This window comes from Neomonachus schauinslandi, chromosome 10 (genome assembly GCF_002201575.2).
Source record: "Neomonachus schauinslandi chromosome 10, ASM220157v2, whole genome shotgun sequence".
In the NCBI taxonomy this organism is placed as follows: domain Eukaryota; kingdom Metazoa; phylum Chordata; class Mammalia; order Carnivora; family Phocidae; genus Neomonachus; species Neomonachus schauinslandi.
The window spans coordinates 120,562,474-120,578,483 of NC_058412.1; the positions used below are offsets into that span (position 1 = coordinate 120,562,474).

At 50.1% G+C, this 16,010-nt stretch overlaps 1 protein-coding gene across 1 annotated transcript in view; it reads right to left on the bottom strand.

Annotated features, from left to right (window-relative positions):
• PTPRT (protein tyrosine phosphatase receptor type T) overlaps positions 1-16,010 on the bottom strand; it is an 831,114-nt gene that overhangs the window by 44,012 nt on the left and 771,092 nt on the right. Inside the window, exons 19-23 of the mRNA XM_044919044.1 lie at positions 13,912-13,988; positions 5,896-5,932; positions 4,410-4,507; positions 2,111-2,170; positions 1,274-1,390 (exon numbers count right to left, since the gene is read on the bottom strand). Coding sequence (XP_044774979.1) covers positions 1,274-1,390; positions 2,111-2,170; positions 4,410-4,507; positions 5,896-5,932; positions 13,912-13,988 — 389 coding nt within the window. The remainder of the gene's footprint in view (positions 1-1,273; positions 1,391-2,110; positions 2,171-4,409; positions 4,508-5,895; positions 5,933-13,911; positions 13,989-16,010) is intronic.

Here is a 16,010-nt window from a genome sequence, read left to right on the forward strand (position 1 = left end):
AAGGGGGCCAAGTCTGTGGTGCAGGTCCTGCTCTGGTAGCCCCCATGGATCAGGCCTAGGTTAGACTCTGCTGAAGACTCTGTCCTTGCTCAGGTCCCTCCCCTTCTCTCTCCTGTTTCCCTCCCTCTCCTGTAAGTTTCTCTTGAGAGTGGTCCCTGGATACACCATATGCACCCAAATCCTTGTCTCAGGCTCTGCTTCTAAGGAACCCAACCTAAGGCCGTGTCGATGTACCTGTTGTCATGGAGAAGTGCCCTTCCCTCCTGGCTCTTCACCTGAGTCTGCAGATGCAGGCCTTTAGGAGCACCTGGCTTGGAGAGGGGGCTACCAGGAGCAGTGTGCCCCATATCAACCTCGCAGCTGGGCAACACTGGACAACTGACACACGTGCTCGGTGCCTAATTTTCTTACCCTGTAAGATGGGAGTAATAATAGTACCTCCCTCAAGAGGTTGTTGGATTGAGTGAGTTCATGTATGCAATGAAAAGCACCTGCTTTAGTAATTGCTCAATAAATGTTAGCTATCATTATAATAGGAATTAAATGATAAATCTAATTTGCGATCTCGTTCCTGCTCATCAAGCCCCTGCCGGCCTCCTTTCAATGCCTAGACCAGCACTTCTCAATCCTGACATCATGGACATTTTGGGCTAGATAATAGTTTGTTGTTGGGGCCTGGGGTGTCCTGTGCATTGCAGGGTGTTCATTAGCATCCCTGGCCTCCATCCACAGATGCCAGCAGCACCCTCCATCCTCAAGTTTGGTAACTAAAAATGTCCCTAGACATCGCCAAACTTTCCCTGTGGGACAAAATCACCACCAGCTGAGAACCACAGGCCTAGAGCATGTTGCAATCTTCTTTCCCCGTGACTCTGCATACTTCTTTCTTTCTGCCTGGCATAGGGTTCCTCCTGTTCTTCCCTCAGCTGGCTCCTTCTCATCCATCACTGTCTGCCTAAATGCCTCTTCCTCCAGGAAGCCTTCTCTGACCACCTCATCTTGCTGTCTGCACTCGTGGCAGGTTTCTTCCATGGCTTTTATCACCATGTGGCATCAGTCCATTTATTTGTCTGTTGAATTCTGTTTGTCCCTCCCGCTAGAGGGGGTAGGGAATCCTCTGGAGCAGGATCCACATCCAACTTGACTGCTGATCTGTCCCTGGAGCCAGGCACAGGGTGGGCACAGAGCAGACCCTCGCTCAGCGAGTGCGCTGAATGAACGAACAGCTGGCTTGCCCAGGGCACAGGCTGCCTGCAGCCACGGGGAAGCTTACCTTCTGGACGGTGAAGGTGCGTATGACGTACTCCGCCAGGGGCTCTGTCTCAATCAGGCTGACTTTAATGTCCCCGTAGACCTCCGTGTCATCCGGCCAGTATCGCACACACTTCACCTGTGAGGAAGGGCAGAGACAAGGACGGATGAGTGCGTGGCCGAGCGTGAGCAGCCACCTCGTCCGGCCTTCCTGCTCCGATATACCCAAGGGCGATTTGGGTGGAATTTCGGTTCAAGGGGTTGTCAGCTGGCTGGGGACTGGCCAACTGCACAGGGCCACGCCCACTCCCAAAGGCCCTGCAGCCGTTAGGAATAATGGTAGTACCTTCTTTGGCAGAGCTCCTTAAAATCTCCAAGTCCATTATCACACTAGGTGAGCGAATCGATCAAGGTGAGATAGGCAGCTGGTGTTACCCCATTTACAGATGGAAAAAAAGCTCGAGTTTGGAGGTCAGATACCTGGTCCCAGGTCACGGGGCCAGTTTTCTACCTCTGGCTGAGCCCTTTTTCTGCTAGATCAGGTGGGGCAGTGGGGCGGCGTCAGCGGAGCAGAGATGAGAATAAAAGTGGGAAGCAGTGAGGGGGTGGAAGCAGAGGGGTTGGGGAGAGGGCCATTACTATCCAGAGGTGGTGACTGGGGGCTGGAAGGAGAAAGGCTCTCTGTTGGGAGAAGGATGCAAGGAGCGGGACTAAAAGGGAAGAGTCTGCACAACGGCTCTCTGCCCGGGTGGTGGGTGCAGATGCTGGTGACAAGCCAGTCCCACACTGGACTCTAGGTCACATTCCGAGGGAGGAAAAAGAGATCATTGTTTTCCCCTAAAAAGAACAAAAGCATTACCATTCCGGGGGACGCCGCGCGGGCTAGAGTGGCATTTCCCACAGTGTGTTCCGCTGGGTGCTAATAGGTGTTAGGTAAAAAAGAAACAAGAAACAAAAAAACAAACAAAAAAAAGGTTTTGTGGTCAAATGAGTTTGGGAAATGCTGGATTAAACAAAGTTAAACAGGCCGCTCTGCTACAAGACTCCTCAGCTCGTTGAACGTGCTAACGCTAATGTGTTTTCGACTCTCCGAGAGGGGCAAAGAGTACACAGCATTTCCCAAACGTATTTAACCATGGAACCCTCTTCTCACTAGGCATCCTGCAGACTAGCATCCCATGGAACCCACTTAGGGAAATGCTGGTATAGCGCAACAGGCTTGGCAGGCAAACGGATGCATTGCTTGGTTCTAACGCTCAGCAGCTGTGAAGCTTCCAAAAAGTGCTGAAATCTCTCTGAGGCTCAACTTCCTATTAATACGGATAGCTAACGCTCACTGACAGCTTACGGTATCTCACACTGCTTGCTAAGTGTTCTACTAATTCCTTACCTGTATTATTTTAATCGCTTATCACTACAACCTTTACAGATATGATTATCACCCCGTTTTATGGATGAGGAATCAGAAGCATTGAGAGGCTAAGAAAATTGTCCAAGGTCACAAAGGGACGGAGCCAGGATGCAAAGCCAGGCCACCCGAATAATTACCATAAACACTGCCTCGTGCAGTTGTTGGAATCAAAATGAAGTAATGCACAGGGAGCGTCAGGCACGGTGTCTGGCTCCTAGCAGGAGTTCCGTCAAGAGACTGCTCCCCTGTTCCCTCCCCAAATCCAAATTAGATTCGTGAACTGTCCATCGAGGGACTCTGTCTCCAAGATGGGATATGTTATAGAACGGGCTGGAATTTGCCTCTGAATTCTTAAATCCTAGCCTGGCCTTTTTGTCCACAGTAGCTGCTCCCTGGGCCTGGGTCCTTGGGGAGCAGTAGTGAGTGGAGGGGCAGAGATCGTGGCCAGGCTCTGGCTGGAGGCCTAAGGGGCAGACGCTCCAGCCCCTCGGGGTCTGTTTCCTCATCTGTAAAGCTGCGGAGGGGATGAGGTGAGAGTGAGCTCAAGGATGAAGTCTCTCTTGGCCCTAGAACCCTATGAGGCCACGAGACGTCCACAGCCCTTTCCTGGATTATGATGACAGCCCAGATTCTCTCTTTCCCATGACCTTGGAGGCCAGGACTCTTTATTTTAATGGGTTATCTGGTTCTTTGCCAAAACAAAAACTTACCTGCCCACTCTTCGGTTAGTTCCTATGGTAAGTAGAGAAGCCCTCTTTCTTCTAGTGTTGTGCACCCTGCCTTTCAACCCAGCAGCCCACCCACCCACATGCCACAGTTTACCAAGTGAGCAAAAGCAAGCTGGGCATAGCAGTCCCATTTCCAAGCCCTAGGAGTAGCTAAGGACGACGTAGGAGAGAGTCGAGATAGAGCAGAGCAGGAGACCAAGGCCTGAACCCTGAGGAATATCAAGGTTTAGAGGTAAGGGAGCAAAGGGTCAGATGCTCTGAGAGGCTGAGTTCGATGAGAAGAAAGAAGTGGCGGTTGGATTCGTCAGCATGAAGGATGCTGGTGATACTGACTGTCTCACTATGGGTGGGATGGAGAGGGGAGAAGAGAACTGGAGTGCAGAAGCAGAGCCTGTGTGTGAGTCTTTAGAGTCTGGCAGAAAAGTAGGGACAAGAGAATCCTTTTTGTTTGCCTGTTTTGTATTTTCAGGGGGAAGGTACTCAGGAATGTTCCGTATGTTCAGGGGAATAATCTAGCAATGAGAAAAAGAGTTTCGAGTGAGAGGGGAAATGAGACAATTCTTGCATAGAATCTGTGATACAAGGCACTGGGATTGCCTTTGAAAGGGCAAGAGTCACTTCTTCCATAGAAACAGCAGATAGTCTACCATTTGGGTCAACAAAAACGGCCATGTTTTATGGTTCACCCTGATAATAGAGGGGAAGAATGAGAAGATGGTTGTAGATGCAGGTAGGATTGTGGCTTTGTGGTGTGAAGATGAGCGTTCATGTCTGATGGCTTTCATTTCCCCAAAGGGTATGAGATGACGTCATCAACGGAGCGAGGGTGGAGAAAGGGATGACTCGGAGGGAAAGGCCGTATTCCCCGAATGGGAAGCAGTGGTGAGGATTTCTCCCACGCAGGTTGTTGTGAGGGTGAAGTGTTGAGTGGGGGCACATGCCATAAGGCACAGAACAGAGAGATGCTCAGGAGGGCAGGGCCAGCAACCTCTGTCCAGGTAATTGCGGGAGGGGCTTACCCTGCCCACTTCCACGAGGTTCGTGACCATGACGATGCTGGCCGAGTTCTCCTGCCAGATCATTCTCCAAAAGTCCTTGACAGTCTCCTGCATTGGACCTGCCGACAGAGAAGGTGACAGGGTCAAAGACCACAAGTGCAAGAAGGCAGCCAAGAGGCCATCCCTCCTGGTTGGTCGGTCCAGGCTCAGAACAGGTGAGCGAGAGTGAGGCCAGATGATTCTCGCTGGGACACCTGAGTCACTGAGACCAGGGCCAGAGTATGGAAAAGCAAAGCGGCATTCCAAACTAGCATGGTCTACAGCATCCATGGAAATGTCCACAGCCTTTCCTCTTCCCTCTGCTGTCCTCCTGCTCAGAGGCTGTCCCCCAGCCCCACTTGCCCCCCATCCATCACCTTATCGGGACTATATTATGGGTTAATAAAATAGCTTAAGGGAATTTTCATAAAAATTGGGCTCCAGAACCTCAGTGAGAGACAGGGAGGAAATTGGGGTTGCAGGGGGCGGGGAGGAGGACAGAGAGCTGCCAGGAGCCGGATGCTCACAGTGCAAACAGTAGAGGCCTGATTTTGAGCTTGACAAACACAAGGAGCATTCCTCTGGAGCCCAAACAGGAGGGAGGGGAAAGAAATGGACAAGGAAAGCGAGATAGGATCTGAGAGTCCAAAGCAATTTCCCTGGAAATTTCTTTCAGTGTCCGGGGCCTTCATTGCTTTTACAATTACAAAATACACGTATTTGATATAAAAATCTGAATAGCATTTTTCTGTATATGTATATATATGTATTTATACATATGCATTTGCTGTAATAAGCAATTATTATATGCATTTTATATGCATCATTATTATATGCACTTTTGCATGCTCTTAAAGATTCTTACCAAGCATGGTACGTGTTCACTGCATAATTTTTCTATAATATAGAAGTATCACACTTTATTTAAGCAATCTACCAATTGTTGGGCACTTAAGATTTTTCACTTTTTTCCCATTAGAGATAACACTGTGACGAGTATCTTTGTATATGTCACTGTCCACATATGTAATTATCCACAGGATTTCCTCCCCAAAGGGTTTGGGAGGTAGGATCATTTTTAAGCCTCTGATAATGGACTGCCAAGTTGTTTTCCAGAATGGCAGAGTACTTCTCTCTTCTAGGCACACACTCATCAAGGAGATAAGGCACCATCGGCTCTAGTTTTGGATGGTGGATCGGCTCTAGTTTTGGATGGTGGATCCTGAGGGCACGTGCCTGAGGCTGAGGCTTTGGGTCTGCCCTGCCTGTGCCATTTCCTAGCGACACCTCCTTCATCTCTCACTCACGTCCCTCCCCCCGAGAGCTGAATTCATCACCTCCTTCCTTCCCAAACAAATGGACGCTCCCAGGAACCTATGTTTGTGGGACTATTTTTTTGCTGGCAGAAGCCCATTCCTCTCTTCCAGTGAAGGGTGAGGCCCCCTTCAAGGAAAAGGGGAGCACTTACCCTGAGTTGCAATGTAGTGCCGAGGTCGATGGTATCCCTGGATGACAGGAGAGAAGCAGAGTTAAGGGCCTCCAGTCAAAGCTCGCAAACACCATAATATTAATAGTTATCCTTTCCAAGACATGCTTTCCTCACAGGCAAAATGAGAACAGCATTAGACACTTCCCAGAGAAGTGGCAAAGATGAAATAAGTAACGTATGGCAAGCCCTTATTAAATCACTAAACGTTAGCTATTAGAGTAGTAACTTGGAAGGGGCCCATACGGGCTTGCCTCAGAAGCAAAACTGGGTGGCTGTTACTTACGCCCATGTACCCAGAAAGAGGTGGAGAAGGAATTGTGGTGTTTCTGTGGGACATAAACCACCAAAAAGTCCTTCCTGGGTCCTAACTGTGCAGAACACTGTGAGTCTCTGCAGGGCACCTGATGGAAGACAACCATTGCATCGCTGGCCCCTTGCATTAGTAACAATTAGAAAAAACTGGGGAAGAATGCCACAGGGCCTCTCTGTGCCACACGGCAGGGCTTGGAATTAGAAGTCCCACTCACCAGGGAGGACCCCGTGCAGCTGTGACTTCGAGGCTGATAAAGCCACTTTCTGATTCAGAGGCCAGTTTCTGATATCCCTGTATATTTCAGTGTCCCAGGAGGCCCTGCCGCATCTGGTGTGGGGTTACTCTGTGCTCCATAACCCTCATCATTGGGGAAGAGGTTGAAGAGAGCCTTCTCTTTTGCCTGGGTATGGCAATACTTGGAGGATCCCCTTTCTAGTTCCAGAGAGGAATTCTACCATACTGGGTAGAGTTCAAGTTTTGGACAAAGATTTGCATTTAGTACATACCACTGGACATAGTATTTATGGAATGAATACATGAGTGAGCAAACGAATGGATGGACAGACACTTTTTCAAACTACAGATGCCAGTTACAGAGCCTGCTGGAGGAGAGGTCACTGACAGCCCTGAAATCCACTTTGCTTTAGGGTTATCCATCTCAGGAGAAAACAAACCCAAACCGTTGATGAATCCCTAGTTTTGTCTCCAATGTTGGTGATCCATCTTTCTATCCTGTTGGCGGGGAGGGGATGAGCTGCCTCCAGGCCCTCTCACTCAGGAAATGAGCCAGAATTACCATCTGTATGGTTTATGGTGAAACAGACGTGGCCTCTCTCCAGTTCTGGATCCACTTTCTGATTCAAAGACTCGTTTTTGAGCCCCCAGTGTATTTCTCCACCTCAGTCTTCCCCTTGCTCCATAAATACCTAGTACGTACCTTCCCATTGCTGGGCATACTCTAGAGGTGCCAGAGTTCACTGTCAGCACCAAGCCAGGGCTGGCGGCGTGGTCAGAACTGCTGGATTAACCACAGTCCTTAGGAATCAACAGCCCCACCTAAATAAACTGTTTGCTAACTTCTTAGTGAAATTATCAGTTTCTTGAGGACAAATATTGCCTCCTCTAAGTTTTAAAAAAAATTTCTATAGACTCTCGCACAGTGTGAGACTCAGAACAAATGTCCAATGAACAAGTGGCTGGGAGCACAGCTAAATAAGGTATGGCTGGAGGAGGTCATGTGCACACACTCTGGACCCGATGGCCTGGGTTTGAATCCTGGCTCTGACCCTTAGGAGCTGTGTGTTCTGGAGCTAACACTTAACCTCCTCGTGCCTCCATTGCTTTTTTGCTGTCAAATGAGGGTACTTAGATTTACAATATAGTGTTTCTATTAAGATTATATGGCAGTTACTATGCGCCAGGCACTGCAGTCTAAGATTTAACATACATGACTTTATCTTATTAGTATTTTATTGGTCATCTGGCAAACATTTATTGGGTGCCTCCCGTGACCGCTTGGGAGATGGTGAGATCAGAAGCCCTTCCCGCCTCACCGCTCTGCCTCTAATGCAAAACAGAGCCCCCCTCTGACACACGAGAAGTAGGAAGGGAGGTGAGAGGGACCAGGAGCTCTCTGTTCCTTCAAGTCAAGATGGACAGGGTTTCCCAGGCTTGCAGGAAGAATTAGACACTGGGAATTTTCTTGAGTAGGTTTGGGAACAGAAAATAGTCCCCTAGAGTGTGGAAGGATGTGGTTTCTCAAGCCCACCCTCTTCCATCAGCCGCATCGTCACTCCTAGTTACAGTCCTTGTCCTTCCTGACCCAGGCCACAGCACTGGCCGCTTGCTGGCCTCCCTGCCTCCAGTCCGGTCCCATCTCCCATCTGCTTCTGACCGGAGTGAACTCCACAGTGCACATCGGATTACGTTATTTCCCCACCCAACAGCCTGCAGTGGCTCCCCGCGGTGTGTGCAGTCATGTCCGGATGTCCTAGCTCAGGACTAATCACCCGTCTCTAGCCTCAGTGCCAGGTGTCCCTCTCCATGCCCTCCCACGGGCCCTATGTCCCAGCTTTCCGGCACCACACCTCCAATGAGACCTCCCTCCTCCTGAGCAGTCCTGCAGGCTTCTGCATGTGCCCAACAACACATGTAGCACATGAGCTGCAATACGGTTTTCGTACTTGTCTCCCCATGGGCCATGGAGCCCGCACTCAGAGCTGGGGGCAGCTTTCAGCAAAGGCTGGTGGGTGGCATATATGCATAAACGGGTCTCTGAGGTGAGGCTGGGGCACCCTTAATGGAGTTCCCGTTTCCTCCCCTCTGGCAGCATGCCCTGTTCCTACCACTCTTGCCCTGGCTCACAGGCCATCTTGCTCTTCTTCAGACACAGGAGTCACGTTTCCATCCAGAGGCCTTCGCACAGGCCATTCCCTGTGCAGGGTGCATCTGCCCCCGCCGAGCTCGGCGGTTTGCTCTCTCACTCCAGCCTGGCTTCCGCTTGGTTGTCAGTCACCTCACAGAGAGCCTCCCCTGACCATCCTGTCGGCCCCTCTCTCATTTCTCCGGTTTACTTTTCTTCAGGGCACTTATCACTCAATGGCAGAATGTTCCTTGTTTATGGACATGCTCACTGTCTGTCTCCGCAGTGGAATGAGAGGGCCGACAGGGCAGGGCTGTATCCGGCTTGCTCGTGGCTGTGTCCCCAGCACCGACAAGTCGGCCTGGGCCATCAGCCTTGATAAACGCGTATCAAATGCATGCACGCATGCATGCTGTGGGCCTGTCTGCGCACTGCATGGGAGTCAAGAGGCCCTCTCTGGTCTCCAAGACCCCATCGAGTCCCCAAAGAGAAAACGTTCTAACCACGAGATTCCTCAGCAAAGGAGATAAAAGGAAATGTATTGCTCGACTGGGGCTTTACTGGGGATTTGCCAAGGACTGGTTCAGAAAACTTCCTAACCTTAGAAGAACTTTGAGTTCATTTAAGTCCCACCTACACAGCACACAGATCGACTGCAAACCAGCACCGGGCCTGCCTCCATCCGTCTGTGAGCAATGGGAAAGAGGCTTGCATCCAAAACACATTTATCTCACTCTGAACTTACGCATCTGTTACTTACTGGGGACCCAGATACGATATTTATTTCCAGACTGGTAATTTATAACAGATTCAAGTGGCCAATACATTCTCGGGTATGCAAACAAACCCGCCAGTGGGATGGTTCAGATGGTAGCAGAACCATGGCCTCTGGAGACACAGACAGGGCTGGCCCCATCCAGCTCATTATCCAAATGGAGTTGTTTTAATGGATCGTCAAGAACCAATTGTGGATAAATGATTCCAGTGTGGGCAGTTAGCTCTTCTGAGAGCAAATGTCCAGGAGGATTTCAGCGGGGGTGGAGAGCAGGGCAAAAGAGTGAGGACCTAGAAAACTATGTAGTGTGTGTCTTGCCAGGAATCCCCAAAAGGACTACAGGAATTTTAAGTTTGCTGGAGCACACAGTAGGCTCAGAAATCATGGGATTCCTCATTCCCCGTTCTGCCCCATATTGCTAACAGGGTGCTAGGAGGTGCTTGGTGTCTTCTCCACCGCCCCCCACCCCCCCATGTGCCCGCTTTTCCCTTCTAGACTCTGCTCTGTGCTGTGGGATGGATGCTGACCTGTATGGACTACATCATGGGGTTCCATGGCTTCTGGTTTCCAGTTGGGTTCAGCCAATGGGGGAGCAGAAGCAGGCCATGGGGAGGCTGGGGTGTATGTCTTCTAGATCTGCCCTCGTCAGGCCACTGAGGTTGGCACTGACTGTCAGAGGCTTCTGTTTCTAACTCGGGGATACTGCACCCCACCCTGTTGGTTTCCCTTAACTTTGTTCCTACCTTGCTAACCCCCTCCCCTGCCCCTCTGTTACTCCCTTTGAGTGAGCCTGTTTCCTAATGGGAGACTGACAGATATGTTGGTTATCATATTCTGCCGGGGTAGCATTATTATCCCACTTTACGGATAGCAGAACAAGTAAATAAGATCATAAGGCTAGTAAGCAGAAAGGCCTAGACTCAACAGGCCCAACAACGGCTGAATTCATGACTCTGGTCTCGTGAACTTTTGACTCTAACCACTGAGATCCAGCAGAGACCAATGTCACATATGAAGACAGCATCTTGTAGAGGCTGTTTGGCCTATTTGCACAATCTACTTCTCCAAGAGGGAGAAGGTGGTGGGGTGTCCTTAGTGCACAGAGAACAGGATTCTAGCCATGTAACCTTGAGCAAGGATCTTAACCTCAACCCCTGGTTTCTTATCCTTAGAAGCTTACAGAATGCACCGTAACGATAGAACCTGGCAGGAATGGGAGGTGTTTTTGGTGTTGATGTCATGGAGATTCACCTGCATTTGAAGCAATTTCATTTGTTGCCTGTAATGTACCAAAGTGCCTCTTGGCTCTGACTATAGTCAGATGCTTATGCAACTTTGTTTATCTAGGGAAGCGTCTCTCTAGGAAAGTTAACTTTTGTCGGAGGGTTACCACTCAGATGACAAAAGCTATATATGGCACCTTGGGCTGGCAGACCCCATGTGGGCCTTCGGGGTTGCCACAAGTACTCGGCTGTAGACAAGGTCAAGGGGAAACTGGAAGGAACTAGTTCATTCTGGTTAACTGCATGCTGAGTCCCCACTATGTGCTGGATGCAAGGTGCTGTCTGGGAGTAGATGGGGAGGGACAGGAGGAAAGGCCCCAGACTGGGAGCTATTCCGGTCTGGTTCCTAGTTTGGTTTTGCTGCTGACCCGATGCATGGCTGTACTAAAGCTCTGTAATCTCTTTAAACTTTTTTTTTTTTTTTTTTGGAGAGGTTGAGAGAGAGAGAGAGAGAGAGAGGTGGGGGGAGGGAAAGAAGGAGAGGGAGAGAGACAGACAGAGAGGTGGAGGGAAAGGACAGAGGGAGAGGGAGAGAGAATCCCAAGCAGGCTCCACGCTCAGCACAGAGCCTGACATGGGGCTCCATCTCACAACCCTGATCAGGATCATGACCCGAGCTGAAATCAAGAGATGGATGCTTAACTGATGGAGCCAGCCAGGCGCCCCAAGCTTTGCAATCTCTTTCAACCTCAGCTTCTCTTTCTGAAAAATGGGGATGATTCCCTAACTTGGGGGGTTATTGAGGGGTCTCCATAAACTGACTCCTTTACAAACACCCACCACAGGGCCCAGACATGACTCATTTAGATCCACTGGCTGTTGTCATTGCTTAACTGTTATTATTTAAGCCAGCAGAACACGGTGGGGAAGCCACCCCTGATTCAGACTTCTGCTCCCTCCTCCTCTACATCCTAGCAGTGTGATCCTGGACAAGTTACATAACTAATCGAGAGCCTCAGCTAACTCATCTGGAAATGGGTAGTAACAGCACTTACTTTGTGAGGTTGCGGTACCTAGTTAAGTAATGTTGATACACAAGAGGTGATCTTAGGTTACTATCAGTCCTTCTTGTCTGTTGGACTCTTACTCATTGGCTGAGGCAGCATTGTTTCACCTCTTCCAGGAAGGCTCCCCTGACTACCCAACCCCACCCAACCAAAGCTTTGGTTTTCCTTTATGTTCACACAGGCCCTGATCTGTGAGGGTCTCTTTTCTTACCCAACTCCTTCACCAGACGTGAGTCCCTTTTCAGGTCTGCATTTCCAGCACACACTGGAGGACCCACTCAGTGTTTGAGAAATGAATACCAGATGCACAAGGGAGAGGCTAGAGCTGTGATGGGCAGATACTCAAGAGTGCTTTGTCCAGGCTCGAGACAGGCTGCTCTGAACTGGCCATCTCCTTGTGAACTTTCCTGGGAGGGCCACGGGGACAGAGACTGTGTCTACCTTGACTTCCACTGAAACTCCAGCCCCAGGTCCTGACCACGGGAAGGCCCTTTATAAGCCAGGGTCCCGGGGGGGACTCAAAACCACTCTGGGTGTTTCAGACGCAGGAAATTCAGCATGGGGTGATGACATCGGTGACAGGGGAGCTGAGATGCTAACCAGGGGACAGAGGGGTGACGCAGAGATTGGCACCAGGAGGGGACTGTGACTGCCCCCGGAACTAGTGGACGACGGGAGACAGAGAAGCTGCCAGACCCCGGAGCTGGGGCTGCCGGGCAGAGGCGGGAATTCTGGTGGGTCTGCCTGGTAGAAGCTGGTGCCACAGCTGGGATGCGGCCCCTGCCAGAGCTGCTACCTGAGGAAGTGAGGGAGGAGCCGGACACCAGCTCTCCTTTCGCCCTCCAATCTCCCATCACAGCCCTCCCTGCCGGGATCGGCTTGCCCTCCTTCCTGCCACAACACACACACACTCACGCCCACACACTCACAGGTACACTCTATCACACACATACTCAGATAAGCAATGCAAAGCAGAATGGGGAAGGCCGAGAAATAGATCTGAGAGCAAACAGACAAATGACTACCACAAAGCTCAATAAGTTTTTGTAGAATCAATGAATCATCTGGATCAGCCTAGATTAGGGGGAGCTCAAGCTCACACCATTCCACTTCATAGCCTGTCTACAGAAACACTTGGGTGTCAGAGGGACCAAGGTGATCTCTGCCATTTGTCGAGGCCCCCAGGCTCCTAGCTGAGGTCCTGAGAAGCCTGGCTTGCATGGGTTATGAAAGGACGTCCATTTGTCCCTGGTGGCCATGCTCCCCCTTTGCAGACTCTCTCATTTCCATGGTGAAGCAGCCCCTTTCCTAACTGGGCGTCTGAATCCCGTATTCTCCTCCCTCGGATCAATCTTACCCTTGGCGATAGATAAATGATCCCGAAGCACCCTTGGCGATAGATCAATGATCCCGAAGCTCAGCTCTGCACTGATCACCTCCATGATCAAAAATTTCCAATAGCGTTCTCTTGCCTCCAGAATCAAGTCCGGCTTTCTAAGTTTGTTCGTAAACCACCGATGATCTAGCTCCAATCTTATTTTCCACTATTCCCATGACATGGTCTCTGCTCTCCTCAACCTGAGCTGCTACATACTCTCGGCTTCCAGGTGCTACATTTTGGCTTGTGCTGTTCTAACTAGAGGCCCATCTTCCCCCTCATTAATTTTAAATTCATCCTGTGCTTGGAGCTTTGGTTCATATCACATTCTGCATTCCTGATGGAAGAAGCGATTTTTTCCCCCCTACCTCTGAATCCCTGCAGCATTTTATCTGAACATATGACACTTACCACTTTCCAGTTTGCCCTGGAATTATTGATGTGCATAGCTTATCTTCCTGCTCAGGTTTTAAAGGGTAGAGACCATGGCGCTTTTAGTTTTATGGTTCCAATAGCATCTGGCACACAGCACGCACTTTTAAATTTGTGTTGCATAAATGGCTATACCTTCAAATGAATGAATGGATGGATAAACAGACACACGTACAAATGAATTAATGCATGAATGAACAAGACGGGCAGCTGTCCTGGGGCCCCACAGAGCAGGCTACTCCAGCCAGCCCCAAAGAGGATGCAGCTTTCGATGGATAATCAACGTGGGTTATGCTAATTACACAAATCAGGGAGGGCCCAGGCCCCTCTGGACACGTTCTGAGAGGGCCACCTTGTTGGGGAGGGAGGCTGGAGGACAGCCACAGGTCTCGAGCCTGCTACAACCAACCCCAGAGCCCGGCTGCCCAGCCCTGTGAAGACTCACATCAATGTAGTTGGCGTTGATGTAGTCGGAATGAGGGTCTCCATCCAGCACCAGCAGCCTCACCCGGGAATGGTCGTCTGCAGAGAGAGAGCAGAAAACAAGGCGGGGGGGGGAGTAGAAAGGAGCCTGCGGTGAGGGGCCAGCACTGCCCTCCTGCAGACCTACCATGCATTAGTAGTATGGGCATCGTGCTGCTTCTCACACACTCTCTCATTTGACCCCCGGCGCCACCCCATTATCATCCCCATTTACAGATGAGGCAGCTGAGGCTCGGGGAGATCATTGTGCCTTAAAAAGCACTGTGTGTACTCCTTCTCTTTTTTCCACCTGCCCTTCTAGTTCTAGTTATGACCTACCTGGGTGAGTCACCTTGCTTCTTTAAGTCTTAGTGATTTTGTCATTAAAAGGGCAGTAGAAATACCTTCTTCACACGACAGTGCAAGAGAGATCAAAACACTCAGGAGGCGAGAAGTGTCGGATCTGAACTAACATGCTCTGTTTTCATTATTGCATAAAAACGGCAAATTTACCTATTTTCCACATGTGTGCAAATGCTTTTCTTTTGCCTTTCGGAGAATTGTTGCAAATAGATTGTTGGCCACATATTGTTATCAATACAATCATTCAAGGGAAGCTGGCTCCATCATTATAAAAGAGGTCATCAATAACTGAAAACGTGTCCTGGAGAATACCATTTCAGCACAATCCAGGCATAAACAAGATTTGCAGGGTTTAGTCAATGGCACGTTTACTTCAAATAACATCAAATAAACACCATAAAAAAAACCCAAAACCCTTGTGCAGAAGAATCAGGCTACTCCTTTACAACTAATTAAAGTGCGCTGTGACTCGCTAACAGACGCACACAAATGGAACACCCTGGCTGGGTCTGGTGGGAGCAGGGGCTCAGCTTGCTGTCTGGGTCCCTGTCACCCATCGCTGCATGCCCCTGCCTCCACTGTCTGGTCTAGGACAGGGCTAGGGTTCCTGCTAAGGCATATGCAGCCCTTTGCAGTTTACTGGCATATCTATTACTATGAACCGGAAGCCCCCGAGAACAGGGCCATTACCACTCTGTTCCCTGTTTCATCCTCTCCACCTCCACCTGCAGCAGGCACTCCACAAATCCTTAGTGAGAGCATGAGTGGATCACCTCGTTGGACTCTCACAGCGATCCCAGGAGACAAGCAGCATAGCCCTGTTACAAATGAGGACACCGAGGCTCACATGGACTGACTGGCCACATGGCCGGTGAGTGGTGGAACTTGAAAGAGAGGGTTCTCTGAACTCTGAGCTCAGACACTCCTGCTTCCAAAGAGGGGTCTAAGCAGGATATAGGAAATGGCTTCAAGTGTACATGGCAGGGGGATTAATGCCAGAGAATTGGCCATCTGGTGATGGAAGAGCTGAGAAGCCAGAGAGAGGCTGCGTAACTCAGAGACCAGCACTAGTGAGGAGACGTTGCCTCCCTGGGGATGGCGGGGCAGTTGGAGGAGGCGAGGTTATCAGAGCTGAGGGCTGGGGCCCCTGTGGAAACTGGAGCCTACGAGCCTCTCTGGTTGGAGCTGGAGAAAAAGAGGAGCCTCTCTTGCTGCTAAAGGAGGAGTCTGTGACTGGGACAGAGTGGGAGACATATCCCGGCTTCTTCCTTTCCCCGACTTCCAATCTCCCACCAGGGCATATCCTTGGCCAAAGCCAGCCAGATGCCAGCTGGCAAGAGACTGGGAAATGCAACCCACGGGTTGAACCCACAGGTCAGTAGAAGAGGAGAAGGCAAGGAATGGGTCCGAGGATGGACAAACAGGCCCAGGACTGGACAGGATGCTACTTCATATCCATTAAATAATTCAAAAATTAGTCCTTGACCGTGTGCCAGGCGCTATGATAGACACAGAGATATACCAGATGCCACTTTTCTTACTCCTCATGGGCGAGAGTTGCAGGTGGGAGGTCTGACTCATCTCTTTGGGGGTGATGGGGGAGTGGGGTGTGAAGTCAGAAGTCTGAAGTTCACCTTTATGGAGTTCATGGCCGGTACTAGACTTTATAGACATGATCTCACCCAATCATTTATTCCTCAACATAGCTCTGTAGATTAC